At 41.0% G+C, this 27,720-nt stretch overlaps 1 protein-coding gene across 1 annotated transcript in view; it reads left to right on the forward strand.

The window, feature by feature from the left end:
* Window positions 1-27,720, forward strand: part of TIAM1 (T cell lymphoma invasion and metastasis 1) — a 109,053-nt gene that overhangs the window by 58,657 nt on the left and 22,676 nt on the right. Inside the window, exons 11-15 of the mRNA XM_026077675.1 lie at window positions 2,044-2,148; window positions 5,590-5,671; window positions 11,030-11,116; window positions 14,604-14,828; window positions 25,456-25,559. Of these exons, the coding sequence (XP_025933460.1) occupies window positions 2,044-2,148; window positions 5,590-5,671; window positions 11,030-11,116; window positions 14,604-14,828; window positions 25,456-25,559 (603 nt within the window). The remainder of the gene's footprint in view (window positions 1-2,043; window positions 2,149-5,589; window positions 5,672-11,029; window positions 11,117-14,603; window positions 14,829-25,455; window positions 25,560-27,720) is intronic.

Consider the following 27,720-nt stretch of genomic DNA (forward strand, 5'->3'; position numbering starts at 1 on the left):
GGTGCCTTCTCTGAACCTGGGACTTTATTAGATTTCCTGTAACGTATCAGCCTAAAGCTGGGTGGCGTGTAGTTTGCTCAGTGGCCTCATTTGGCCATACCTGCAGGTGAATGAGATGCAGAATATCGGAGAGATCTTTGGCGCAAGAGCCCCCAGGAAGACAGAATTGAGTGGTAGGAAGAGGCTGCTAGGTTGCCTCTTCTAGGTTTTCTGCTAGGATATTCCTTCCTTATAGTATTTTTCCCTATTAGTTTTGTTTTAAATGGCTCAAGCATTTTACACACTTTCAGTGAGACTTATCACAGAATTTTCCTTCTGACTTCAGCTGTGCAATCTGTTTTTATGTCTCTTCTCTATTTTTTTTTTAAATTTAATTCATGTGCAAGACATTCTTCACGTTGTGTCTGTGGATAATAAACTAATCTGACCAGCAACTAATCTAGGACTCATATGTATCATTTTTGAAGAATTAAAACTATTTCTGCTTCCTTCTTATTTCTGGGGCATTTGTATGTCTGTGCATGTAAGAGAAGAAGCTGGTAAAAATGGTCAGTAAACAATGAGTGCAACTTGGGAAATGGTTTTCTAAAAATAAGAAAGAGAAAAAAGGGGAGAGGGTGAGGATCGTCTATATTCTGCTATTTTTATTTTGGCCGTTCATTAAATTTTAAATTACTTTAATTAACTAGATATTTGTCCACATTACAGAGGTTATCCCATTTCAGATACTCGATTCCATATAAGGATAATTTGGTCTTTGAACTGGCCATGTTTGAATGTAGCAATATGCAGAATGAAACAATAGGTCTGTCCACATTTTTTTTCTGGTAGCTCTTTTTTATTCATGAGCCAATCCAGACTTTCAGAAACATTCTCCGTTCTCTGAATATTTATGGAAGGCTTTACTGGGTCAGTGTGTGATCTTTTCCACAGTCACTCACTGTCCATTACTCATAAGCTGCACTGTGTGATCAGTCAGCTGAGTCTCAGGGTGTCATCTTGGCTTGAATTGGATAAGTGAGCCTTTAAAAAACCACTTGGCCAATGAATAATGAGTCGGAAATAGTGATGTTCTTGCATGATTTTTCAGATAGACCATTGCTTTTACTAAAACCTAGGAAACTTTGGGGATTTGTGAATAGAGAATGGTAAGACAAATGTATAAGCCCTACAATGACGGGATTCTGAAAGCGACAGTGAGGTGAATTTACCTCCTGTGTTTGGAATCACTTTGGGGTTTTTCATTAGCTTTCGTCAACAGTTTATGGACTTTGGAAAGTAACTTCTGAATGACATCCTTTGTGTTTATCATCTTTCTAATGTGTTTTGATTACACACTGCATTAACCTCTGCTTAAATTGAACTTATTAATCGTGCTGAGAAAAGGTCATTAACATCTCCCAGACCAAATGCCATCTCCTCAGTTAATTATAACTAATTCATTAAAATGGTGTGACCTGTTTCCACTGGGATGCAATCCAGTATGCAACTCTTGGCTTCTTTAGCTTTTCAAAGCTAACCTATCCTGTGCTGTTTTGAATTTAGAGGACATATACAGGTATTTTTATATAACCCTGCTTGAAATTTTCCACACCATACCTACTTGCTAAATTACGAAGAAGCTAAAAACCAAAACAAACAGGAAAAGAAAATCTCCTGTTACATTTTTCTATTGTTAGCAGAACATTTATTTTCCTCCTTGCCATTTTAAACGCACTTGTATACAAACGTATGCTCTGATTCTTCTGCTTTAATCAAGTTTGCTTAGTTTGGCACTAGCCTGGGATGGAGTGGAAGCACCAAATAAGCAGAACCGAAGAGGCTGCGTGGAGTAATAGCACTGCCCTTGACATGAACATTTAATTTCTGGGGAAGAGGAGAATGTTCAGGTTGTTTAGGTCAGGAAACCCTCAGGCCTCTTATGAAAGATGGTGCTGGGGCAGCCCCACCTTTTTCGCTCTGTGACTGTCACTCCATTCTGTAATTATAGATAATTCGAGCCGTTGCATTTCTCTTCTAAATCCTCTTCTCCACTTCTTGCAGACACATCAGCTGGATCACTCCGCTCACTACCTGCGTCTTAAATTCCTGATTGAAAACCAGATTCAATTTTATGTACCAAAGCCAGAAGAGGATATCTATGAACTGGTAATGCTACCTACGGAGCAAAATTAAATGACACTTTGTAGGACACTATTAATTAGTGTTTGTCTGGTATTTGTAATTTGCAGAGTTATGCTTTTTAACTTACAATTAGAGTGCTTTGCTGACCATAGCAGATTGGCCTACAGTAAAGCAATTTCACAAAACACTCCATCTTCAGAAAAGAGTTGCTGCTTTGCTTGTGTGTGTGTGTGTGTGTGTGTGTGTGTTTCATTTGCTTTACAGTCATAGTGTTGAGGCCTGAATATTCCTTGTTTAGATTGCTTTGTCTGACTTTTTAAAGGGGGTGTATGTGCATAAGTTGTTCTTTTTTTTTTTCTAACTGGGAAGGTAAAAGTTGAGGTTAAAAAGCTCTGGAGTTGTGTGTGAAAATATGCTTTCCTAATTGCTTCAGTCGGATGTTTTCATATCATGCATCTCAAAAGCAGACTTCAAAGGAATTCTGAAATGAGAGATTAAAAAAAAAAAGACCAAACAGAATTAGTGTCATGTTTTAACTCTATGATTTTACACATGCACACTGTAAAGCTTTTAAAGTCTTTTTTATTGGTAGCTGTTTTATTTATAAAAAGCAAAACTTTACCAATTATGGATGCTCTTGTTCATTTAGTAATAAAGGTCTGGGGTTTGCCATTATCACTGTTAAGAAAAAGAATTGGTGAGAAATAGTGTTAGTGGAGCACTAAAACTGGGAAATGAAACATAAACTGGGAAGAATTAAAACCCAGAGGAGATAGATTTTAGCTCTCATTGCCTGGAGGAACTTTTGTGACTTTTCTGATGCTGAGGGAATATAGAGYTGACATAGTCATCAGTTACTGTTTATTCTGAAAATGTGAAATTAAGCCAAAACTCTACAGTCAGAGTGACTATATGCATGCTGAAAGATCATAGTATAGATAGGGGCTGCCGGATCGTACCTAACCTAATATCATGAAGACAACTTGCATTTGTGTGATTGCGTGTGTGTGTGTGTGTGTGTGTGTGTGGTTATGTCATAGGAAAATTTAAATTACTTTTATTTAAGTGTTTGATTAAATGACTCTCTTGCAATATGCTATAGTAACACCTGCATTTTTGTACTTTCCTGAATAGCTGTTTTTAGTGTTATTTAATGTTGATGTCACCTTGCCAGAGCTACCTTCCTTCTAATAAAGTGCTTTTAAAATACATTACTGCAGAAAAGGTAAACGTAATTTCTTAGGATGGTATTCCTTTTTCTTGCAGAGCAAATCAGCTGCTGAATTTAAGTCAGAAATGGAGATTAAATATGTATTTTCCTTTCCTCCCCAAAACTTTATAGGTGATGCTTTGTATTCTAACATCATCTTTTAAGAATTCACAAGCTTACTTTATTATGTGTTAAAAAATATTACTAAGGGCTCAGGGGGAGGGTATTTAGCATTAGGTATTCTACCAGACAGTAATACCTTTTTAAGTACCTTTTATTGTAAAATAAGTGTTGGAATGTTTTGGCTGAAGCTCAGCATGCCAGACTTGCAACTTTTGGTAAAATTTAGGTGGCACTGTTGTGTTAAGCAACACACCGCTTTGATTAGGAACCAGGAGATCAGAGGCCTCCCCAGAGATCTTGCTGGTAGGATGAGGCTTAGGGTGAAGCTGCTGCCCCGCACTGCTATTAAATCTCTCTGTGCGGAGCAAAGACGAGTTGGTGCCTTCCTCGTCTGAGGCGGGGAGACCGCTTTGGACTGTCATCCTTTGGAGTGACACCGTCACCGTCTCCCCGCAGAGACCTGCGGTGCCTCCAGGGCCGTTGGCGGTGTGGCATCAGGCACCATGGTCCCAAATATTCAGCATCGGCGCAGCAAGTCCTCGTGGCACAGGGATGCAAGTGTTGCTGCCTGGACCAGCACTCCAGTTCGCACGGCTCAGCTGAAGCCTGCGGATCCCAGTTATTTGCTTCCTTTTTTGTAGAGGTTCTTGCTTGAAATGGCACTTTGGGATGTGGACAGTGAGGAGCTCCCGTGTCCCTGTCACAGCGTGGGGGGCCTCCCTGCTAGCTCCAGATCATGCAGGATAGATCCTGCTCCTCAGGATAACTGCCTTGTTTAGATGCTGCCCGGATCAGATGCAGTTTTTATTCTGAAAATACCGCATCTGAAGAATTTGCTCCTTTTTTTCTTTTTGTCTTATTAAAACCTCTACTGAAATCTGGCTGAGATTTCTGTAAATATAATTTGATTTTTAAAAAGTTTTTAGTAATAGGTTCCTATACTTGCAAACTGCATTTTAAGCTAGAAAGGCATCCTCGCTGAATTTTACAGCACTGCTGTATGTGAGCATTTAAGTGGGTATATAACTGTTCTGTAATACATAATATTTGCAATTAAACACGTCCATAAATGTCAATAGAAGCTGGAGATAAAATTAATATTTGCCTGTGGGCTCCCAGTCACCTGTGGGTGTGATTTTATTTTTTCCAAAGAAGAAAGGATGGTTTGGTACTTAAGTTCTAGCCTGTGCTCTGGAAAAACAACTTCAAACCTGTGCTGAGCCACAGGCTTCCTATGTAGCTTTGGGTACATCAGGGCCTAAGATGTCAGGTCAGAGCCTCTAAATATCTGGCCGAGATGACTTTGTCTGGAAAACTGGAATTTCCCTATCTCAGACGGTGTGACAGGCACCAATACAAGGGTATTTGTTAGAACCAGAATATAACAGTATGTGACACAAGGCACAAGAATGTAAGTGATTTAAAGCATGATTTCTGTTAACTTAAGCTGCAAACTCTGACAGAGGGATATAGCCCTGCAGAAGTGTTGCTTAGCACCTAAAGGGCAGAGTGAATTGGGAGTATATGTTTAGGCTTCTAGTTTATTACTTGGAGCTGTGAATTTGTTCTGGTCTCCCAGTGAGGTTGTTTATGATGATTTCAAAGACTTGGGAGGGGGGTTCAGTACAAATAAACATGTTAAAGGTGCAACTTCTTGCTGAAAAAAAGAACTGTATATAAATCTGAGAGTCTTATAATTAAGAAATGGATTTAAGAAACAAAATTCTTATGTGCAATTTTAGGACTATAAAAATAATTAAATTCCTGCAATGCCTTATTAAAATGAGTAGTAAATGTTAAATAATGACTAGTTATTAAATACAGGAACAGGATTGGAAGCCCTGTTTCTTGTGCACTCAAAATTGCACTGACTGAGTAAAATGTATTTATCCTTGCCTTTATGTTGGCAGTAGAAAAACACCACATTCTCCTCTTTAAATGTGTTCCTAACAGTAAAGCATAATTGCACTACTAATACATTTCACAGGTGTGGAGAAAATTACTCAATAAATAAATAATGATCACAGTCCCTTTCTTTCTCCAGTAATTAAAAAAAAAAAAGTTCAAAATGAGTACAATAAACCTGTCCTCCCAAGATAACATATTATTGTTTTTTGTTTTTTTCTATTCAGCTATACAAAGAAATAGAAATCTGTCAGAAAATTACTCAGCACATTCAAATAGAGAAGTCTGATRCATCCTCTGATATTTATGGTAAGCTTCTCTCCCTGATCTGTTTTTACCTTCCTACGAAGTCAATTCTGGTGTGAGCAGGCTTTTACTTGCTATTCATTAATATACCTGAAAGGCCTGTTGAACAAAATACGAACAGCACATCTGATTTCTGCGCCATCCACAGAAAGGTGGCTCCCCTGCCCTGAAGCATGGTGGGTTTTATTTGTAATGTGCCAAACAGTTTCTCCTGGTGCTTGAACCAGGTAGGATGCATCGCTCTGAAGAAAGTCACAGTGGCAGAAAGGACAAATGTTTTCTTGGTTTTGCGGTTTCTCAAAACACAGCGTACACAGGTTGTGTGACTGAGGCACGTGCATAGCTCTACTGCTGCCCGATGGGGCAGAAAACAGCATCCCACTTTTGTGGGTGGTCACCCACAATGCAAATATCTCTTTTAAGGCATTTGGGGCAGCTTTGCAGCATGCCCGGCGCAGAGCTGAGGTTGCAGCAAGGGCACAGCAGGCTCCCCCTCTGCGTTTGGGTGCMCAGCTGCCTCCGGCCAGCCCCCCAGTGTGCTTCCTGCGGGGGCAGCTGCTGCAGGAAAAGCTTATTGGCCCTTTCACTGTCCTGCCATCGGCACCCACTGTGGGTCCCCATTTCACCCAGCTGTCCCTGAGGTTTGGGCAACAGGGACATGGTGCGAACGACCCTCACAAGGAACCCCTGTGGGCTTCTCAAACCAGAATTTGACATGTCATATACATAATTCTATAACTACATATATGCATAATTACGTGTAGTGTAATTTCAGAAAAATTCCTAATTTTTATATTGGGGTTGGTCATAGTTTTTAACTTTCCAGTATTTGATGTTCTAGACCTTCAGCCCAGTGAGTTTGCCCTTTGGTCTCTCAATTACAGTCCTGTTGAGTTTTTTTCACATTATTTATGCAACCTACCCTACAGGCAACCAATCTGCATCTTTCAGTGTTTATCTAAATATTCTGTTTTAATGACTAGAATAATTCTGAATCCCCAAACTGCTTATTATACAGCTGCAGGCCATTCGAATATTGAGCTCTGCTACAAAGCAGTGGTACTGACTGCAGTTTGAATACTGAAGACCTACCAAAGAAATAGTAAGTAGCACAGCAATGGCCCTAGGTTCAATAATTATGCTGTGCCTGAAAGCACTGCAAGAGTTAGGGGTGTCTTGGCATTTCCTGTTTATTCCTTTCCTTTTTTTTTTTTTTTGTAAGTGAAAGAAGGGAAAGGCAATGAAATGCACTGTGATGTCCTGTGAAATGAGATCAGCTGTTTGAGACATGGGACGTAGCGTATCATTTCAGTGGCCCTGACCCTGCACAGAGTGAATGCAAAATGCATCAGAGCCGACTCTGAGAGTCTTGTTGAAAGAAATAGCAAAACTTACTTTGACTTTAAACAGCAGCAGAATTTCTATATTCGGTATGTATCTAATAGAAATGGTACTCTGTGTTCATACAGTGACAAGTGTGTACTGAAATACTTAGATGTGGGGGACAGAAGTAAGGTGATAAGCTGTGTTGATCGTGCCTTGGTGCCTGGCGTAAGCTAGGGTTCATTTTGAGATCCTTTCCAGTCTTGTATGTTAAGTACGTTTGAGTTTTTAGTACTTACATTGTCTCTTTGCAGAATTAACATTGGCAATATGTACTTTTACAATCTAGAGAGAAAGCTAAGTACATTCATGAGCTATGGCAACACAAAGATCAGAGCTTTATTGTTTTGGCATAGATTCTTTTAACAAGATTGCTTAAGGGTTCTTGCTACTGGTTTTGTTTTTTAAAAAATCTAAATCAATAATATGATTGCACAGTCTCAAAGCATATAAGCATCCACATAAGTCTTTCTGTGAACAGGGATGCTTTTGGGATTGGTTCTTAATTAGCTGGGCAGCACTTGAGGCTCAGCCCCTTGCAAGAACTTCAACAAGTGCATGGGACTGGGTCAAGAACCAGTACCACAATCGAAAGTCTGGGGTGCTAAAAGATTTTTTATGCTAATGATTACTTGTTTTTTCTGTTCAGCTTCATTCAACTCTTCTCATAATTCTTGCACATTTAAAAAACATAGGTCCAAATTCCCTGTACCTGGATTTCTCCAGAAGAACTGGAGAAGTGTTCATTTTGAAAATGTATAAGATTATGAAAATCGTCAGTGACATTACCTGTTGCTGTTGCTAGCAATATAGCTATAGCAATAATAATACTTGTAAATCTTCTTGAATTTTTAAGATACTTCAGAAGCAGCTATTAATTAATCCTGACAGTGGAGACTTAGTGCTGTTATGTCCATTTAACAGACATGGTATCAAAGGCAGAGAGGTGAAATGCTTTGATTAAGGGTACAATTAGACAAGCCAGTTCAGCTCACTAGCCTGGCAGAAGAGTAAAATACTAAAAGTGAATAGCTTTCTGCAGGCTTTGCAAGCTGTTTCAGGCCAGCTAAGACTTTCCGGTGGCAGGGAAAGGGCAGAGCTGCTCCTTTGGGCATTAGCAGGCCTTCAGGGGAGCTTCGCCATCATGTCTGAGCACATCTTGAGTTCAAGGGATGTAAAGAGGATGGAGCAGATCATTTCAGGGAGAGCTCGGCTAGGGACATTGTGCAGTATTTCTACTCCCACTAGTGTCCTTGTGGTAAGAGACACTCCTGAAGCATCTGGCCAGCCTGTTGGACCTTGTCTTTATTAGATTTGTCAGCTTGTTGCTGTTGATATTGCTGGGCACATACATACTTGCCTGCTTTCACTTGTACCAGCCTCTCTGCACAAGGTTGTGTGGGCAGAAGTCACAGAGCACCAGTAATAAGAGCTTGTTGCTTCCAGTCACTGTATGTACATACATACATATCTCTACTGGCATTTTTGTTAGCAACTATGTGTCTCGGGGCATTTTGTGAAGGTGGATTTGCTCAGGTATTGTACTGGTTTTGTGTACCATGTACATTTTTAGAAACCGACTTTTGTCCTCCTGTTATCAAAACTTTGTAGTGAAGAAAAGACTCTGTCTGGGTCACGACCCATCTTTTTAGGCCTGTGTTTCAGAGTTGGTGCATGGTTTGATAATAATCTTTTTGGCAGTGAGGCAAGCTTATGCAATTGCTGCCACTTGTTCTCGCTCCTGCCATTCCTCTCATGCAATGCTAGTACAAGTGTTTGTGTGGAGCACCTGGAGAATTCATCCAGATGAAAACTGTACATACACACATAGACTATGCATGTATACACATAAACTATACCTACATATACACATGTATACATACACACACACACACAATATATATATATGTATGTATATATGTGTATATACACATATATACACACATACACAYATATATACACACATATATATGTATTTGACCAAGATATCTCTCATGTGGGTCAGTTCCCTGTTCTGGTTTATTGCGTGGCTGTGAGAGCACTGGTACCAGCATTGCAGAGGGAAGGCAATGCTGCTTCCAGCTGTCTATCTGGCCCCAGCTGCTATCACAACCACAGAAGTAAACACTGTTTAGCTACACCTGGGATACGGTCACATACCCTGTCTGCAGAGGACCTAAGTGTACTTGTGAGATGACCACTTTGAGGCTGTTGCCAATTGCATCCCTCATCTCTTAGATCAGCTGATCTTAGACAACACACACAATCGCTCCCTGCACCCATTCTGCCACTAATTACTGCTCTGGATTTTTTTCTTGACTGAAACCTGAAGTAGAAAGCAACTACACATGCACTTATCCCTGATGGACTGAAGGAGGTAGTTGTCCTCTCATAGAAGAGAAGTGGAGCTTTGGACCAGGTTGGGTGTGCTAAACTCTTCACAGTTTAGCCACAGCAAGAATTTGAGATGCAGCCCAGCCGTGTTTTAACTGTGTGGTAGTTTGAGTGAAGGTAATGCTGTAAAACAACATTTGCGTTTCAAAAGGGTGATTGTATTAGCAACTGATAATTTGTGCTGACTCAAACTACAGTCTTGGGCTAAACATATCACTATGCTTCTGGTTTAGGATTTTCCAGGTAAGCTTTGCAGTGATGACAACCAATAGTTACTATATTTTACATTTCTTCTCTTGTTTAGTCAAGAGTTTTTGCTCCACTGAAGTTGGTGTGTCGAGTAAGCTTCACAACTTTCATTTTAGTGAGAGCTGAGAAGCCCACATGCAAATTCCAAGTAGCTCAGTAAGTCATGGATCACCATATGCTGCTAACTTCTAGGCTGCCACGTTCTTCCCCCTCCTTTTTTTTTTCTTTTAAGTGATGTATGAAAAAATAACTTCTCATCCATAAACATCAACTTAAAGGGAGTCCTAAGTAAGAATAGGCTCTCAGCACATCTGCTTCCTCTTGGCTGGTGGCTGATTCCATGTCAAACAAATGTCTCCCCCAACAGGTTTATAAATGTTTTTCTAGATGGAAGAAAAAAAGAGAGCAAATGGTTGCCTACACCCATTTAGGGAGTAATGAAGTTTCAGAAAAGCAAATGTTCTACTTTAGATAATTCTCAACAGTAAATAAATAAAACCTGTTTAACTAAAAACAGTTTCCTTTACACATTGTTATCCTACACAATGTCAGATCCAAATGGCAAGAAAATCACCAATAGCAAATGTAACAGTACCATTTGCACTGTTAAAATTAAGACTGTGTCAATACTTCCATTATAAGGCTGTTCTGTGGGTTTATAAAGTAGCTATAAAATGTGCTCTGAGCTGAGACTTGGCAAATAACAAGTCATGCAAGGAGCAGCTGAGAAAAGAAAGGGGGAGAAGAGGAGGCAGCATTTTTACAGACTTATCTAGTCCAGGAAATCCAAAAAGTAAAAGCCGACATTCTGCTGTTATGCTGCACTGTTATGCCTCATGGGGTTAAGGATGGCATGCCAGCCATAATTCTTAGTTTCCTAGCTTGCATTGTACAGCTTTTGTCTGCAAACAGCAAACTTCTTGAAATGACCTTTTGTGGCAAGAGAATTTGAAGTGTGTTCAACACTTTGCAGCTGTGATAGCCTCAAATAAAACTGTAAATGATTTATATAAACTCAGAAATTAAGATCAGGTTTTTCTTAGAGCAACTTTTGTATTTTAACTTTCCCTTTACGTTTGTAAAGTTTTAAGAGAAGGGAGGAAGTCTAGTGCTGAAAACCTTCCTTACACAAGCAGTGTTTGCGATTGCGTGGCATGGGTGTACTTTCATGAATAAAGGCTAGCTATGTAAGTAAGGCTTTTAGGAGTGGGCTACCGCTTTGTCAAGAATTCGGCTCCCTGTGGAGGAAACGGCCTTATCAGTAGAGCATGCAGTGATTAGGAAATGCTGAAAATGATTAGCTTATTCTAACCGTGTTGCTGCGTACCTCCCTAGGCTTCTCGCTGTCCTCTGTGGAAGAAGAAGGGATTCGTCGGCTGTATGTGAACGGTGTCAAAGAGACAGGTCTGGCTTTCAAGAAAGGTAAAAGACACCTCCCCATTTTAAAATGCTTTTGTTATTGTTTCTTTGTTTGTTTGTTTTCCTAGTGTAGACCATGAGCTTTTTAATATGGGAGCTTTACAAACACACCAAACAAGGATCTCTGTCCCAAAGACATTATGGTCTTTTGGGAAGAGCCTGAAATACTCTTCTGTTCTGCTCTTAGGATCAACTATGCTGTATAGTCAACCGCTTTTAATTTTGAGTTGTTATGTATATAGCAAGGTCAGCATGTCCCTTGCAGCTAGAAGGAGAAGCAGGGCCCCTCTCAAGTCAGTCACTGGGAGATAAACAGGTAAAATAAAAGTCATCCAGTTACTTTTGGTGGCTGGGACTCTAATTTAATTTTGCTTTCAGTGATTACCGGAAGCATGTCAGCACTTGGACCAGAAGACAGCAGAGATAACTAGCTCACCAGGCTAGTCCTAGTGCAGAACAGGGTATGGTTTCACTGCAGCTTAAGCAAGTGGAAGTCAATCCCAACACTTTCATGCACTTACCTTTTTTCCCACTGTTGGTCAACTGTTTTTATTGCCCTCTCTGATATACTGGCACTGCTGTTCATGCAGTCACAGGATGGGCTGGTCAGGGAGCTGGGCCAGCTGAAATCTAACCAGGTTTTTAAGAATAGTAAGGGAAGCATGAAGAGTGGGAAGACTGTCATCCCATCATAACCCATCAGTGTATGCAGAGTTCTCAAAAACCCCTTCAGAGTTTTCTTGGCGAGTGATTACATGCTACTGCAAAGCTTATTCAACAGTTTGCTGTTGCTGAAAGCAAAGTGAGCCATTCTCCCCCAAAATGCTCCAGCCCTGTGCCTTGTGCTGTTTCTTTGCTGTGCTGATTCAGCTCACTGACTTGACAGAAAACTGCTGATATAGAAATACATGATGACTGGTCTTCTGACCTGTTAGCAAATGGAGTTGTCTTGTGTTGCAGTGAAGCAAGTGCCAGAAGTGGCATGGTGGAGGGGCAGGGCTGGGCAGCCAGAAATCAGGAAGGAAGAAGCAGAGGAAAGGGGAGGGAGACAGTCCGTTTTGGCTGCAAGGAGCCTGTAACGTTTAACCATACCAAAAGAAAATGGTCTTGGTAGTTCTGGAGGCTTCTGCGTATGTCGATGAAGCAGGAAAAGACAGTCTTTCCCTCTCCTGTCCCTCCTTACCCCCCTCAYCCCCATGCTAGCAGTGGTGATTTCCTGGCTGACCAGGACAGGGGATCTGCCAAAAGCCCTGAACTTCGAGGCGGCTCCCTGCCAGCCCACAGCAGGGAAATAAAAGTCTGCAGGCATCTTGTGGGGAGCAAAGAGAGTATTAGGGTCGGGAGTGGGGGGGAAGTTCTCAGCAAGGCTTCCTTATTTTACTTGTAGAAAATGTTTGAACAAGAATTTAAACAAATGCACGAACACAGGCTGCCTCCTGTGGGGCTGAAATGCTAAAACAAGCTACCAGTGATATTTTGCTCTTCATGACTGATATAAAAAGCCATGTCTATGTGAACAGTCTTTGATAGGATATTTTCACAAGATACCCACAGTTAGCAGAGAGCAGGGAGGAAAACTCTCTCTTCCTCCCATTATTTACATTTATGTTTGCGTTTGACAGCACTTCCTATAGTAAGTTTAATCAGAAGAGTTACAGTATTTTCAATGTTTTTTTCCAGTTAAAAAGTCTTAAATACTATTTTCTCCTAATTATTTTTACAATTTATGATTTTTTTGTTGGTCTGCTTTAGCTAAGCCATTGTTGAAATTTGAGATGCTCGACTGTACTGAGATATGTATGATGCTTTATCCCAAATGATTTAAAAACAGGATTACAAAGAGTAAATGAAGCCCCAAATACAATGTTTATGGTTGCAGGCATATTAATGTGCTACTATTATGACATCGCATCACTAAGTAGAATAAATGAAATAATATGAAATGCTTGAGTTGCTTTGTTTTGTCCTTGTTTCAAATATGATTTTATGGTCCATTTACTTTGTAGCTGTTCTATTTATTTCATTTTATTCTTTCCGAAACCGCGTTCCACACCACAGTTTCTGGGCACAATTACATGCATTTAGAGAGATCTCAATTTTCCTAAAGAGGGCTAAAGCTCTTAGCCTCCTTCCCTTCCCTATTTCAAGCTTTTCTCTCAAATGTGGGTATCCTGTAGCCTGGAGGATGCAGCCAAGCTCTGCTCCCAGCTCAGGCTAATTAAGCCATACCTTTCATCCTGCCTTAAGGATGGTAAGACTCATCATTAGCCCGATCTCCCAAACCAGAGGACTGCACTGCACTAGGATGCTTCACCTGCAAACAGCAGCTCTCAGTGCAGGGAGCAGAGAGGTAGGCTCACAGTTTGACAACGGGGAGCCCCACCAGGGTGATGACCAGGACGCCAAAACGGTCCCGGCATTTGGTGGCCACTGCAGCATCAGCTTTCCCACCATGTGCAGCTCGCATCAGTCAGGCCCGCAGGCGGGACCCGGGCGGATGCAGGGACCATCAGGGTCACCCTGGAGTAGAGCTGAAAGCTGGTGGTGGGTGCAGCTCCTATGGTCGGTGCTCTCAGCACCAGCCCCTCAGTGTGCTGCTCTCTGATGGAAGATTATTTGGGATTAAAACCTGGTCCAGCATGCTGCTGCCAGCCCRGGAGCAGACCCCGCTGGCTGAGTGGAAGGTTGTGTTTCCTGCGGGACCTTTGAGGGCTTTCTGTTGCCTGTCGGCATCGTTGCATCGCCCTCGAGGCGAGCAGGAGCCAGCTGTTTTCTCTGCAGATCTCCATTTCCCCTGGGCACTGGGACTATAAATAGCTCCTGAAATTGGATTGAAAAAATCATGACTAACTTATCACATGCTAGAATTTACCTTTTGAAGATTTATGTGCTAGGATGTATGTAATTCAGGCAGGGCCCTAGAGGAGGCTATCTGATGTCTTGCACCGTCTACCTCATTTCATTGGGAAATGTTTTGTCTCTTCCTAGGTGTAGCAATAAAAACATTCACCTATATGGAAAATTATTAATTGGGTAAAAGAAAGAACCAACCCAGCCCAATAACATAGCTGTCCTGGGAGATTCATTGGTCTGTTCCTGTTGAGCCCCTGCTTCACCAAAGCAGAGGCGTAGACCCAGTTCACACTTGCTTCACACCACTCCTTCCTTCCCCAGGCATGTGTGGAGAGTTCAGAAGTCTGAATCTATCCATAAATGCAGTGATGTGAAGAAAAAGGGGATATCTTGCTGTTGGTACATTGTGAGAGACTCCTCGGGCACCTCAAGCTTACAGATACTGGAATACTAGCCTGACAACAGATCTCGCAGAAGTCCATCAAATTTCTGTATCATTTGCAGTCATAAATGTTTACTTCATGTCTAGACATAACACTGTCTGGCACTTCATAAATACCCCAGCAGAGCTCCTTGATGTCTGTGGGTAACAGAAACATTACTGTGCGAGTCTTACCTGTTTCTTTGTGCATTGCAGGCCTTAAAGCTGGTGATGAAATTGTTGAGATCAACAAGAAAGCTGCTGAAGACCTGGACTCGGCTTTGCTGAAAGATGCCCTTGTTCAGCCGTCACTGTGTCTTACAGTGCGTACATATCCTGAGATAGAGGAAGGACAGAAATTAATGCAACCACTGCCACGTCGCTTGGAAAACCCATCTGACCTGAGCGACAGCACGCTGACATTTGCTGGGAGTAACCAAGGTATTGATTTCACTGTAGAAAGTACCATGAGGAGGATACAGATTTACAGTATGCTGATGTGATCCCATTGATCCCTGTTTGTAACTTCTGTGATGAAAGTGAGAGGGAATACAGCCAAAATGTGCTGGGCAGATAATAAAAGAGCTCTGGAAACCATAGGGTATAATCTGCAGTAGCAACGAACGATGACTGCATACAGGGTTAGGCTGTGAAATATATGTCATCACCAATCCAGATGTGCCTCTGGCCAGTAGCAGAACTGATTGCTGACATACTTCTGGTCTGCTCAGGAGATGCCTTTGTCTCTGGATTTGCCCACAGAATATATGAATGGTGGGACAGAAGGAGGGGACAAGGATTCACCCTCTCTGCAACTAGCCAGGAGCACAGGCTACGTGTGTATTTGATGAGACACGTAGATAACGCATAAGGACCATTCAAAACCTAAAATCATGGATTCACATGGCCAAACATATCTAACTGGTCCCACAGCACATGGTGGTGGGAAGAAGCATTCTTGTGCACCACAGTGGGTTGTTCAGAGAAAAACTGGTAGAAAACTGGAAAATGTGAATTATTTTCTACCAGGTTAGCTTCCTGAACCAGATGAGGACAAGCACCTGTGCTGAGATGAAAGAAATGGCTGCAGAAGAGCAGGACCACCTCTTTCGATGGCTGCTAGCCATTAGATCTGTACGACAGCAGTACTGGGAATTGCACTGGGATAGTAGGAAAGCTCCTGCACCGTGTCTCCTCCTACCTGTCCTGCATATTCAGAGAAATGTTTCTAAATGCCCCCATCCCCAAGCCAGGAGAGGATACTGGGTGTACGTGCTAGCTTCAGTTTTTTGCAATAATTTAAAATATAGGAAAAATAAATGGAATGGCCAAAAAGTAGTTTCTAGATATCCAAAAACATTTTGAATTGAGGTAAATACTGTCTTCCAGTCAAAAGTGAATGGATTTCAAATATGTCAAAATACTTAGTTTTACGTCAAAGTAAAGGTTTCAGAAATGTCAGAGTAGTTGTTTTGACATTTATGAAACATTTTTGTTTTGGACATTCTTAATAAAAGCTGGGGCAGGGGGAGAGGGACTGGTAACGCACTTTAGCAGGGCTAAAGTCAGCCTCCTCCCAGGACATGTCTGACTGCCCTAATCGCTTTATGTAGGGGATTCTGGGATGAGTGTGGGTGCAAATTTGAGCTAACCCAGAAGCTCTGTGCCTGCATCAGCATGATGCTGAGCTGAAGCAAGCCTTCTGTAGGGTGTGGGAAAACCCCCCAAAGACAAAGGAAAGCCCTGGTTGAGTGCTTGAGCTACGTAGCCGTTAGATAAAAGAACTTCTCCTCTCACCCTTCTGCTAAACTAAACATTTTCTGGAGGACATTTTTTTATTAATTTTCCCTGAACTTTTCCCAGTTAGTTGATTTTTAAGTACAAAAGCCTCTTAAGCTCACCTGGTAAAGTTTTATAGCTGACCACAAGATGTCCCCATTTCCCACATAACACCAGTACATCGTGTGTGTGGGGGGGGGATCCTGTTGTCTTTGCCTGTGCTTTTTCACTGAAATGCATGCTGAGTATTGCACCCCAGTTCGTCACAGAAGTGTATGTCTGCCCTGGCTGCAAAGAAGTGAGAATTGGGATTTTCATGTCATGCAACATAGTGATTTCTAATCTACAGTAGTCACATTTGGTAACCAAGCTAGTCTCAATAAGCAGTGTCTCTGCCACCGTCATTGCTCTGTGCATCATTATTTTGAATAGTTAGGTCATTGGGGATCCTTTTCCTTGCTGAGGGTCAGACAGCTTATAATTTGCCAAATGCATCTGAAGAACCTAACATATGCTTTTTAATATTGTTCAGTAATAACATGGTGTGCATTATGTGAAATGAAACCATGGGACACAGCTGATCAACATGTCACACCAAAATTAGACTACCTGCCTCTGCCACTTTGTAGATGCAGCCTCCTCTGTGTTACTCTGTTTGAGTAATGTCTGTCCTCATAGATTTTATAAGGTTTTCCCAAACTGGCTTTTGCATTTTCTACAGTGCAGTGGAACATCTGCTTTTTCTCTCCATTTCCTGCAGTAAACATGTTAGCTGTCTGGTGGTACAAAATGCCTGTTTCTTAAATAGCTCCCCAGGATTGAGGCTGATGTTCTGGCTTCCTTTTCCACTCAGATTTCTCTTGGTACAGCTGTCTGTTACTTTTGGTGTGTTGTAGTCAGGTCCTTCAGTTTTTTTTCATGCAATAGGAGGCAAAGAAGTCTAGGGACTCTCTTGATGCTTACTTTCCTTCACATTACAGCAAATGTTTAGGTGGGAATTGCCTTCATTCCTCCTCAAAGGGGGAGCAAATAGTTCTTTAACCAACAGAAGCAGCAAAATAGCACATCAGCAGATGTGCAGGTGTTTATGGCAGCTTCTGAAAGCGCCTGTAATTGCCATATCAAATATGCCTCTAAAGAATTGCATTAAGACTGTTAAAAACTAAACAACGACAAAGTTCTAGTTTGGAATTACTTAGCCTGAGGTGGGAGCGAAATCAATGATCTGCATCAAAGTTTGAGGCAGGTGTTTTGATCTTCGACATCAATTTCTGGTTTTAGATGTTAGTAGAATGCAGTGTTTTACCGAAGCCTGTATTCTTCTAGCCCTGTGCTTTTTCAGAGATTTGTTTCCTAAAATTGGATCCCTGTGAAATTTGGAAAGGAAGTGTGTGGTCTTATCTGGGGGTTTGCAGCTGATTCTTATATTTTTGGTCTCAGCTCTGCAGCTTCTTGTGGAGAGTAGTCAAGTATGAAATACCCACTGACCCATTTATTTGTATCCTTGTTGATTACTGGCAGCTTGGCTGGCTGTGTAAATCAGCTCAGTGATTTCTATTATATGCTTTATTTATAGCATGCAGATTTATTTTTCCGTCCTGAACCAGTATAGCCTCCATTTCAGCAGGGGAGTGAAACATTACCGGGCCGGAATGCCAGCAGGTATAAATCACCTATAGATCCACCCATTTTCCACAAATTCAGGGTCTGCTTGACTGATTACACTGATGTCCTGTCATTACCATTCCTCACTATTGCAATTCTCCATGTGTCATGAAGGCAGCTAAGGGCAGAAGTTTTATGTAAGGCACATGAAACCGCATCTTTTCAATAGAAAGCTATTGTGTTACAAATTATTTTTTTTAGGAAGCTTTCCTAATGCCTTACTTGCTGGGAGGTCTTCCATGAGCAAAGCTTGCTCTGTTTTTCTGGGAGTTGACCTCCATGGAGTGACTGCCAGTGGTCTTGTTAAATGTGATGTGATTTACAGCTGTTTCATTATCTGGAACTACATTATATATACTGAGGTTGGGGCTAGTGCCTGCAGATCAGCTCTGTGGCAGCTGCTATTTCATTGTATTTTCTTAATAGATTATTCTTGAGATGACCTTGAATTTTACATCTCTAATTGATGTAAAAAATAGCATCTTGGATATGATGTATACTTTCCCCTAGGAATTTGCTCTACATGATGCTTACAAAGCCACAAGTTTTCTTTCTTTCATCTATTAATATTTGTTCTGGCTTTCAATCTTCTCTCCTTCTAACACAGTCTGCATAAATCTGGTTGAGGAGGACTAGCTTGGATTCTATCTGGAGAAACACAACATGTTTTCTTTATTGCCTAAAAGGAGCACTGAGAGCTGCCTCTCTTTGCCACATGCAGTGTTTTGTCTCCACGGTCTGCCCCACTCAACCCAGCGAATGAGAGGTTGAAAGCTGAAAACTCACATTTGTGTTGCCCCCAAATCAGCAAAGCATAAAAGAGTTATTTTGTTATTAGAAGAGGCTTTGGGATTTGGGAATGTAAGTAGGGAGTCGTATCTGTATTTGCCTGTGGTCTCCCCACAACTAACTACTTTTTCATATGCTTTTCATACTCTGGGGTGGAATTTCTGAAGTCTAGGCTTTACATACTCTTATATTTTGGAGATTCTAGCACATGGTACAGTGTGAAGGCATAGCAGAGAGCCAAATAAATCACTATATAGAAAGTAGCTGATAAAAAAAAGTATATTTTGAAGGAGTATATTAATCTTGTAGATATGAAGCAGCTAGATATTTTTAAGGAGTCTATTATTTTGCCATTCAGAAAGTAGGAGAACCAAGTTAACACATTCATTAAAGAATATAGTATAAAAATGAAGCAAACTTGCAAATGCACTATAAGAATTGCCATTGTTGTCCTTTCTCAGCAGCTCTTAGGTCAAGTAATTTGAATTTCAGAACACATTGAAACTAACAGTAACCTTAATTTCTTCAGGGTTATTTTCCTGAGGCAGACAACTACTTTCATCTCTTTTGTAGCATATTCAAAAATAGTGTTATCTTTCAATGGCTGATATTGCAGTTCCAGTGGCATTTACTGCAGCAGCAATCTGAGGGTCTTGCATATAATTAAGTACAGATATGCAAAACTGTTGTCACAAGAGCTCTTTTTTTAAAAGCTTAAAAGCAAAAGATTGTAGAAGTTTTTCACTGATCTCCTCTGTCTCAGTGAGAACTGTGTTTTGAAGTCTCCTTCCTGGCTTCTCTAAAGTCCCTCTGAGCTGCTGCTGAAATAAGCAGCATGACTATTAGCCCTTTAGTTTTCAGATTGCAACTCTGGGTGTCTGAATGTACCCATTTTAGCTGCAGCAAGCATACTTGCTTTATGACAAACAGATTTATAATCCGAATATTCTTGTTGTGTTGCCGCTCCCCCTGCTGGCCCCGTGCATATCTGTTGGTGGTGCGCAGGAACTGACGGGAGGTCTGCAGTCAGCTGGTGGCAGCATCCCATTCCTCGGTTTTGGTTTTAAAATCCAAAGTCATTTACGTAACCGTGTAATGAGCAATGGAGTGAAACATGTTAATTGTGGAAGGAATGGCTTTTTTATTCTGATCACAGGATCCTTGGTTTCCAGCGCATAAGCACATGAGTATTCCTGTTTATTCCAACCAGACTACTCAAGTACATGACCTTAGGCAAGTGTTTGACTAGGCTCATGAACAGGTCAGCGTGAAAAGTGACTGCAGGACAGCTGATAGAGGGAAAGTTGAATTGAGTCTGCATTTTTCCTCATAATAGTGATTGCATTAGATGACATTCAGCATAGATTTTTCTATATTTGAGCAATGTATTACATAGTTGAAGTAGAAATGGAAGCAGCAGAATTCTGTCAAAAAGGAAGAGACATTTATAGGACTTGTTCTATAGCTCTCCAGAAAAGGTAGAGTTTTCCAGTGTGTTCCTATTCTGTCCTTTGGTCACTCTGTTGACTGTAACTGAGATAGTTGTAGTTGAGTTTTGCAGTGTCTTTGTGAAGGTTATCAATTCTATAGGACTTCCCAGTGGGACAGAACAACCCAACGTAAAAATGATGTATCCTGCTTTTATGTTTCCGTGTTTGAAAGCCAATCAAAATTCTTCTAAAAGGGAAAGAAAAGTACATTAACCTTTTGTATTGTGGATTTATAGGTCAAATTTTGTCCCAAGTAAACCTTAACCTCAGAGAGACAGATCTCTAACTATTTATATGAAAATTGTTCCATTTAATGGCAAATTTTATTCTGAAGGAGCCTCAATTGTAATAACGGGGCTATTTACTGACAGCATTTAGGAATATCACTTTCTGTTTAAGGAAGTTATTGTTGAATTGTCCAAGTAAGTTACATACTTTTAAGCTGAAAGTCAAGCATGGGTCCCTGGAAGCCCTTGGCCACTGAAATCTCCACAATGCTCCTTGTAAGAGCACAGATACCTGAGTGTCTTGGCTAGCATTCGAATTGGGGGTTCACATGCTGGCAAATCTTGATCGCAGATCTCTGCCCTGGTTGCTCCAGGTCGCAGACCAGTGCCTTAGCAGCCTTACAGCCTTGCCTTTGATGGCAGTGTCAACTAAGATACCTGTAGTGGCCAGGCATGGGTTTGTGTCGTGCTCTGCTGTCCCTTCTGCATCCCCTCTGTCACTTCTGGCTGAGGGACAGCGGGGAGTGGTAACACATTAAACAGCACCGCATGGATTTGCTGGAGGGCGTCTTCCTCCAGGGCTCGTAGGAGGGCTTAGGCACCTCAGTTCTCATTAGCTCCAAAATTAGCTCTAAAAGCCCCAGTCAGCTGCTGCCTTGATGTTGCTAAGGCTGCAGGCGTATCACAAGCATCATGACTGCTGCAGGCAGCCCTGGGAATTTAGGCAGCCCTCACTGGTGACTTGATGCTCTCCCCCTTCCCCTGAGTTGTGCTGTAAGGAATGCTTGCGGGGCCATGTGATGAACTAGTTTAGGGAAGCCAGCAAAAATAAGTGAATAAATGGTTATTTTTGTTCAGCTCATTGTCTGGCTGTGGAGACAGCTGTGTCAGCAAAACTTGCGGGGAGCGGGGTAGGGGGGGAAGGAGGGTGGGCAGTAGAAAGAAGAGAACAAGTAGGCATGGCAGAGCCGAAAGAAACTGCGCCCTTACTCATTAGGTGACTTCCCTTTCGTCTTTCATGTTCCCCTTTATTTAAACAAAGTGCCCTGTGCTTTGTCCGTGCTCCCGTCAGTCAGGGAGGTGCATGAGACAACCTGCATAAGAGATGGGGGCACCGGAAGGTTGTGAACCAAAGCTTTTAGGTGGCCCAGCCTATTGCTCGTGACCCGCAGCACTTCACGTGCTGGCAGGTGGCTGCCTTTGCTTGCACTTCCCGTTGCTGCCAGTGCAGGAACTAAATTCAGTATGGCCAGTTCAACATGCTCAGGAATAAGGCACCGAGGTCCTAAAATTATAAACGTGGAGGCTCTTTTGATTTGTATGCTACTTTTTGTGTTAGCAGGATGCACACTTCTGAGCCTTTCTCTGCAGCTGACGGGGCTTGGCTAGGAATATTTACTTCCATTACATTAAAAAAAAAATTGTCTGGCACCAAGAGCCAGGCTTTAAGAGTGCTAACAAATATTATGGGACTCTTGTTAAAATCTCAAGTGATAGCAACCCTACAAATTGGAAGTAGCAGCTGTGGAAAATTTTAGCCAACCGTTGGCTGGTACTTAAGCTTGACGTAATTCTCCAGGCCTTTAAGCCCCAGCACCTTTGCTCCAGTGGTATAAAACTTCCTTTGATGTTGTTAGTTCAAGACATAAATAGAAGTTATTTAGTGGGCTTTAATCATAATGTCATGGATATTATACTGCTGAGTGGGGAGCTCTTGAGACCTCCATCTGTGCTTGTGGCCACATGGACTTGACCCCCTTTTCCTGCTGCTTTTTGGGTTTCCCTTTGTAATTCCTTAAGGTCAAGTGAAGCCCCCACGTTGTTGTCCTTAACAAGTGGTGGCAGTTAGGCAGCGTTCAGGTGCTGCAGGAGGAAATGGGTGCGTTGTCCTCAGAGCTCCCTTGTGGAGCTAAATAAAGATTACAGGGCAAAAATAAAATGATCTAATGAACCTGACAGAAATGGGACAGTAACTGTAAGGTATTAAATAGCTGTTACAGGACCATGCAGCATTATTGAGGTGATTGCCTGTGTTTAACAACCAGCAGATAAACCTGCTAAAGTACGCATTGCCTTTGGCAGCTTAGGACATTGGAAATGCCCTAAGCACATGTACTGTGTGACTGCTCATTAAGACGTAAGTAAAAGATTGCTGTCTACTGGGTGAGTGTGTTTACACTGCAGGAAACAGATTAAGTGGTGTCTTAGTATACAGGAAAAGAAAAAGTGACAGTTTAAAAGCAAAAACCAACCCCCCAAACAAACATCATTTGCCTTGGCTCGATGCGAGAAACAGCTGCAGGATTCATTTCACACAACTGCTAATGGAAAATTAATTGTAATGAATAAATGCAGATTGCTCAACCCAAATTATGACACCTAGCACATTTTTCTCTTATTTTTAATGAATAGCGTAAGAGTTTTAAATCTTTTTTTCACACATTAATAGAGAGACCAGAAAGCGGTAAAGGTGGTTATTCCAAGTTAAAAAAGTATGAGCAAGACACAGCAAACTTGACTTCTTACAGAAGAAAACACTTCTTCAAATAGATTTTGTTTTGCCAAACATCCCTTACAAGCACATCTTTTCAAAAGGAAAACCTTATATTTGCAAAAGGAATAGGCCTCTTTGGGAAGCTCAACTATGAACTGTCTTTTACATCCTTTTCATTTGATTTTATTTGTTGTCCAATTTAGATACAATCTAGTATGCAGAATGTTTTCTGAATTTAGTTCCAGATTTCTGAATTCCAATTTTCTGCGTTATTTCCAGACCCAATAAGGTGGAATTCTTGTAAAATTATGCAACTTTTTTTGCTAATGGTGGTTGAAAGCTTGCGATAACAGCAGCTGAAAGTTGGGTGCTAAAGAGCACAGACCTAGATCTCTGTCCTCAGTCTTGATTTAGAGAGCCTAATCTAATACGCGTTCTTGAACCAGCTTTATGTGTTAACATAACACTCATTGAAACAAGAGCAGTGGCTTTTTAATTGCAGGGAAGGGACAGCAGAATTTAATTTCTTATTCTTTTAGGAAATGTCTTTCTTAGATACCATGATTTCTATTTCATATTTTAGTCCAGGACAAATATAAACAAATATATTAGAAACGTGCAACCACTTATTTCAAAATCTTTACAGATGCTTGCCATTTTATTTAAATAATAATAAAAAACAGCCCATCCACACTACTATAGCTTTTCTGGTCAAACCCCATTGCATTAAACTGAAACATATCAGAATGACGGATGTGTGTTATCTTCACCACGGCCTTTTTACTTACAGCATTGCTATCCAGTCAAATGCTCCTTTATAGACAAATACACGTGGCTTATCTAAATTGAAATGTCTAATTGAAAATAGCAAGTAACATAAGAGTAATCATGGGATTTAAATAGAAATGGTGCTGCATCTGATGTGCTAAACCACCGTTACCTTTGTAGCATGGTCGTGTTTCAACCTAGTAGCAAACAGGGCATGGCTACTGGACCAGTGAGTTATGACAACACGATAGTGTGCTCTCGGGCTGCTTATCTATAGGCTAGCAAACCAAAAAACTAGCAGTTTGAAACATTTTCTGTTCTGTTTCAGAAAAGTGCTGATTTTCCACCCAAATGTTTAAATGCTAGATGCTAACAGCAAAAAAAGAGAAGATGCTAACATAGGCTGTTGAGTCTTGTTTTTCGAAAGTAGCGGCTTTGTGAGTTGCTGCACCCATTGCATTTTGGTCAGTTTTTTCTGCGTTATCTGAAGAATAAACTTAATGGCATGAAAGGCATAATCCGTAGGGGGACATTCACTGGCTGATCCTGTGACAGGATGCAAGCAGGGAGCCCTACCCTGAAGGCCGCCCTTCCGAGTCCAGCCCCAGAGTGTGACCGCTGAATTAACTCCTCCTGATGGGATTATGGGGGGAGGAGGGGAGGAGAAGGGAATGTTAAAAGTAATTAACACCGGGATTCAGCTTCTGTGAAGTGTCTCTTTAAGCTGCCATGAAACTGAACTGAGGTGTGCAGGATTTGCCTAGCAGAGTTCATTCCATCACTGAATACTGCTGAACTACCCTTGTATAGAAGAGCAAATGAGTGATTTCAAATTAAAATGGCATGCAGAAATGGTGTGTGTTTGTATGTGTATATATATATATATATAAAAAAATAATACATATTGTTTCTTATAGAGGATGCTGCTCGCTGTTTCTCCACTTTCTTCATAGTCAGTTAAAAATGCTAGCTGTTCATTATAATTTGCAATGTCTAGAAGTTAGTTCAATGTATGTGGAATCTGGTTTCCCATGAAGATTAGTTAAGGCGTAGTAATACAGCTTCTTACAGCTATTTGAGTCAGAGAATGAGATCCTGAAAAAAGCTGTGTGCACACAGAGCTCTGAGGTTGGGATTAGTTCTTTTAATTCTTTTGTCAATTGCAGAAGATTCATCATCTATTTACAAAAAGTTGTAAAAGAGTTATTATTTGTATCACAAGTGTAGCTTCCGGAGAGTGCTAAGGCATAGATGTACATGATTGCTGCCACGCACCAAAGAAACAAAATTCAGTTTCCAGTTAATGTGACAGACTCCTAAAAACTGCTAAAAGAGATTTTATTTTTTTTAAATCAACATCGAAACTCAGTAGCAGATGTATCAGGCCAAAACTGCAATCGATTTAAAATCCTCATGTTCAACTTCTTCAGAGGAATGATTATCCAAGACTTTGTTCTTGCCAATACACACTCACTGATGTACTGGAGTTTCCACTTGAAACCACTGATGTATAAAGGTAGGCAGCTGTTTGCCAACTAAGAACTTAATAATAGCAGTAAGAATTTCAGCGTGGCATTTTAGCCTTATCTCTGAATCAGCTTTTGTAATTTCTAACCAAAACAGTATGTCTGGCCACAGCCTGTTTGTTTTCACACCTGTAGTTAAACCTGGCCCCTGCCATAACCCCAGGTAGCCCTTTGAGGTCGTTGAGTGCCTCTGGCATGATGTCTTGCCAGCAGGTGCTTGGGTGCAGGACAGGGCCTGGCTGTTCATGGGAACTCAGTATCTGTTGCACTCAGCTTTTCAAAGCTTAGGAAATTATGGTCATGTTTTCACACGCACCTCAATTTCCGCAGGGCACCTGCTTGGTGGCGACCCGGACAGCTCTGTTGAGACGGCTCCAGAAGAGACAGAAGTGCAAGACTTGGAATCATCTGATGAGGCCGATAAGATGAGCAAGGTGAGAAATTTTCATTTTCACATGACACGGAGTGAAAGCACAGTAGACTCACAGCTGATGTGCTGACTTCACAGCTGTACACAATTAGAGCATCTTTTCTGGGAAAATGTTGATCTTACTTTTAAGGTGTTTACAGATGATACTGAATGTAACAAATTACAGCTTTGATTATGGCACATCACTACCTGTTGAGAAAGGCTTGTGCCCCTTTTCCTTACAGTGGTAAAAAGCAGGCATGGTTCTCATCTTCAGTATCTTGTGATAATGTTTCCACATATTTTTTGAATGGGCTGGCTTATCATCTCCTTTCTCCAGAGCAGGTCAGTTGAACCAAAAGATCAGATGGATTATTACAATTTCTTATTCTTTCTTGATTTCAAGGCATGGGAAGCATGTAAGTTATAATATTTCCTTAAATCAATAGCATAGTGCACATGCTAGTTTTTAAATGCAAACTAATTATATCCAATCTACCTTAAATTGAAGCAAAACTCCAATTATAGCTAAGAGGCTGTGCAAATGGATTGCTAATTGCCACCTATTAAGGGATGGATTTTGCTGTGGTTGGAGTTTGCACTAGCTCTGGTCCTGGGGAGCTTCACACAAAGTTATCTGTGATGGTTAGTGGCTTTTGAGGCAGAATCAAGTAAGATTATTTTAAAGGCACTGATTGCTTTTAAGTCTTTGTTGCGTAAGTGATGTTGAGAGTTTACAGCTAATTTTCTACAGAATACGTGTTCTAAGGAGTATCAGTTCTCACTGAATTTGTGTTTATGTACAGGTGTGGTTTTTCTCAGCACTTGTTTTAGCKAAAATGTGTCATAGTGAGTCCTGAACTGGTCTCTGTACTGTTCTATTTGCTTATTGTAGTGAAAGGAAGGAAAAGACCCTGGCCTCTTGTTTCCTGATCTCTTATGTCACGCTAGCCTGTAGTTTTGTCTTTGATAGCCAGACAGTGGAAGTCAGATAAGAGAAAACATTCCTATACATGAAATATATGTGGAGCTTGCATGCAAAGAAGGTGATTACTCTTGCAATTTGTTTCCAGGTTTTCTTACGGAACCTTTTCTTGTAAGTACAAAGAATTTCTTTTTGAGAAAGTGGAATTGTTTGTTGATACTCTTGGATTTTTAACTGTGAATGCATGGGATTTTCATGTGTTCTGAAAAGTCTTTTCTGTTAAGCACTGAAGCTGTGGAAGAGCACTAAGTAGAACACGTAGCTAGTTGGGGAATAGATGTTCTTGCTGTGTTTTCTGTAGCTTTCTATTTCTGAACTATGTAAGAGGCTGCGGGGTTCCATTTTGCATCCTGCCTCCTGGATCTTCAGAGCTATAATTGCCTAAAGCAAGGCATAAGGATTATGTGATTAGCCTAGCGGCTCAGCAGATTTAGTTAAACTGAGAAGTATGTGTTAGCAGCTCTAATGCTTAATATTCATACAATGGAAGAGTAACTCATAAGTCTAATAAGCCCCAGTTCCAGGGAGAGGAAAATCTATCTTTCCATAAGTGAAATGTTAGTGTCGCATTATTTGCTTTTAAAATTCAGAAATGCCTTGTGTTGTTTGTACGATGTAGAGGAGAATAAGGTATTTACTTCTTCATGTTTTGTTTGTTATGGGACAGAACGCTTGAAACTGTTTTCTGTGGAAGAAGCATATGTGTACCTGTAGTGTGTGTGCATGTGCGTGTGTGTGTGTGTATGTGTATATATATATATATATATATATATATATATATAGTGTGCCCATCTTGGCAGACTTGTGAATGCCTCTGTCCCTTTCCATGTAGAACAACTCTGTGCTCTGTGGCGCTCTTTGTGGTTCTTCTCTAACTAAAGCTGTAGGAATCCTTGAATTATTTTGCTACACTTGTCAAGAATTCCAGTAAATGGCAGAGGGGAGGATGTCATTGCTTCGAGTACTAATTCTTTAATACAATAACAAAAAAATCCACAAGACTAAGAAACTTTTCAAAATTAAATTGATGAAGGTTTGCTTAATCCCTTTGCTTTTCTGTGTGCTTGGGAAAGCCGATCTGCATGGGGGGTAATGAGTCTTTCTGTAACACCACACGTTGCTCCATGGAAAATCGCCATCCTGCTGGTACTGTGAGGGGGAAAAGCAAAGGTGTTTTCCTGTCCATGCATTGCCACACCTT

Source organism: Apteryx rowi, unplaced genomic scaffold (genome assembly GCF_003343035.1).
Source record: "Apteryx rowi isolate R43461 unplaced genomic scaffold, aptRow1 scaffold_46, whole genome shotgun sequence".
NCBI lineage: Eukaryota > Metazoa > Chordata > Aves > Apterygiformes > Apterygidae > Apteryx > Apteryx rowi.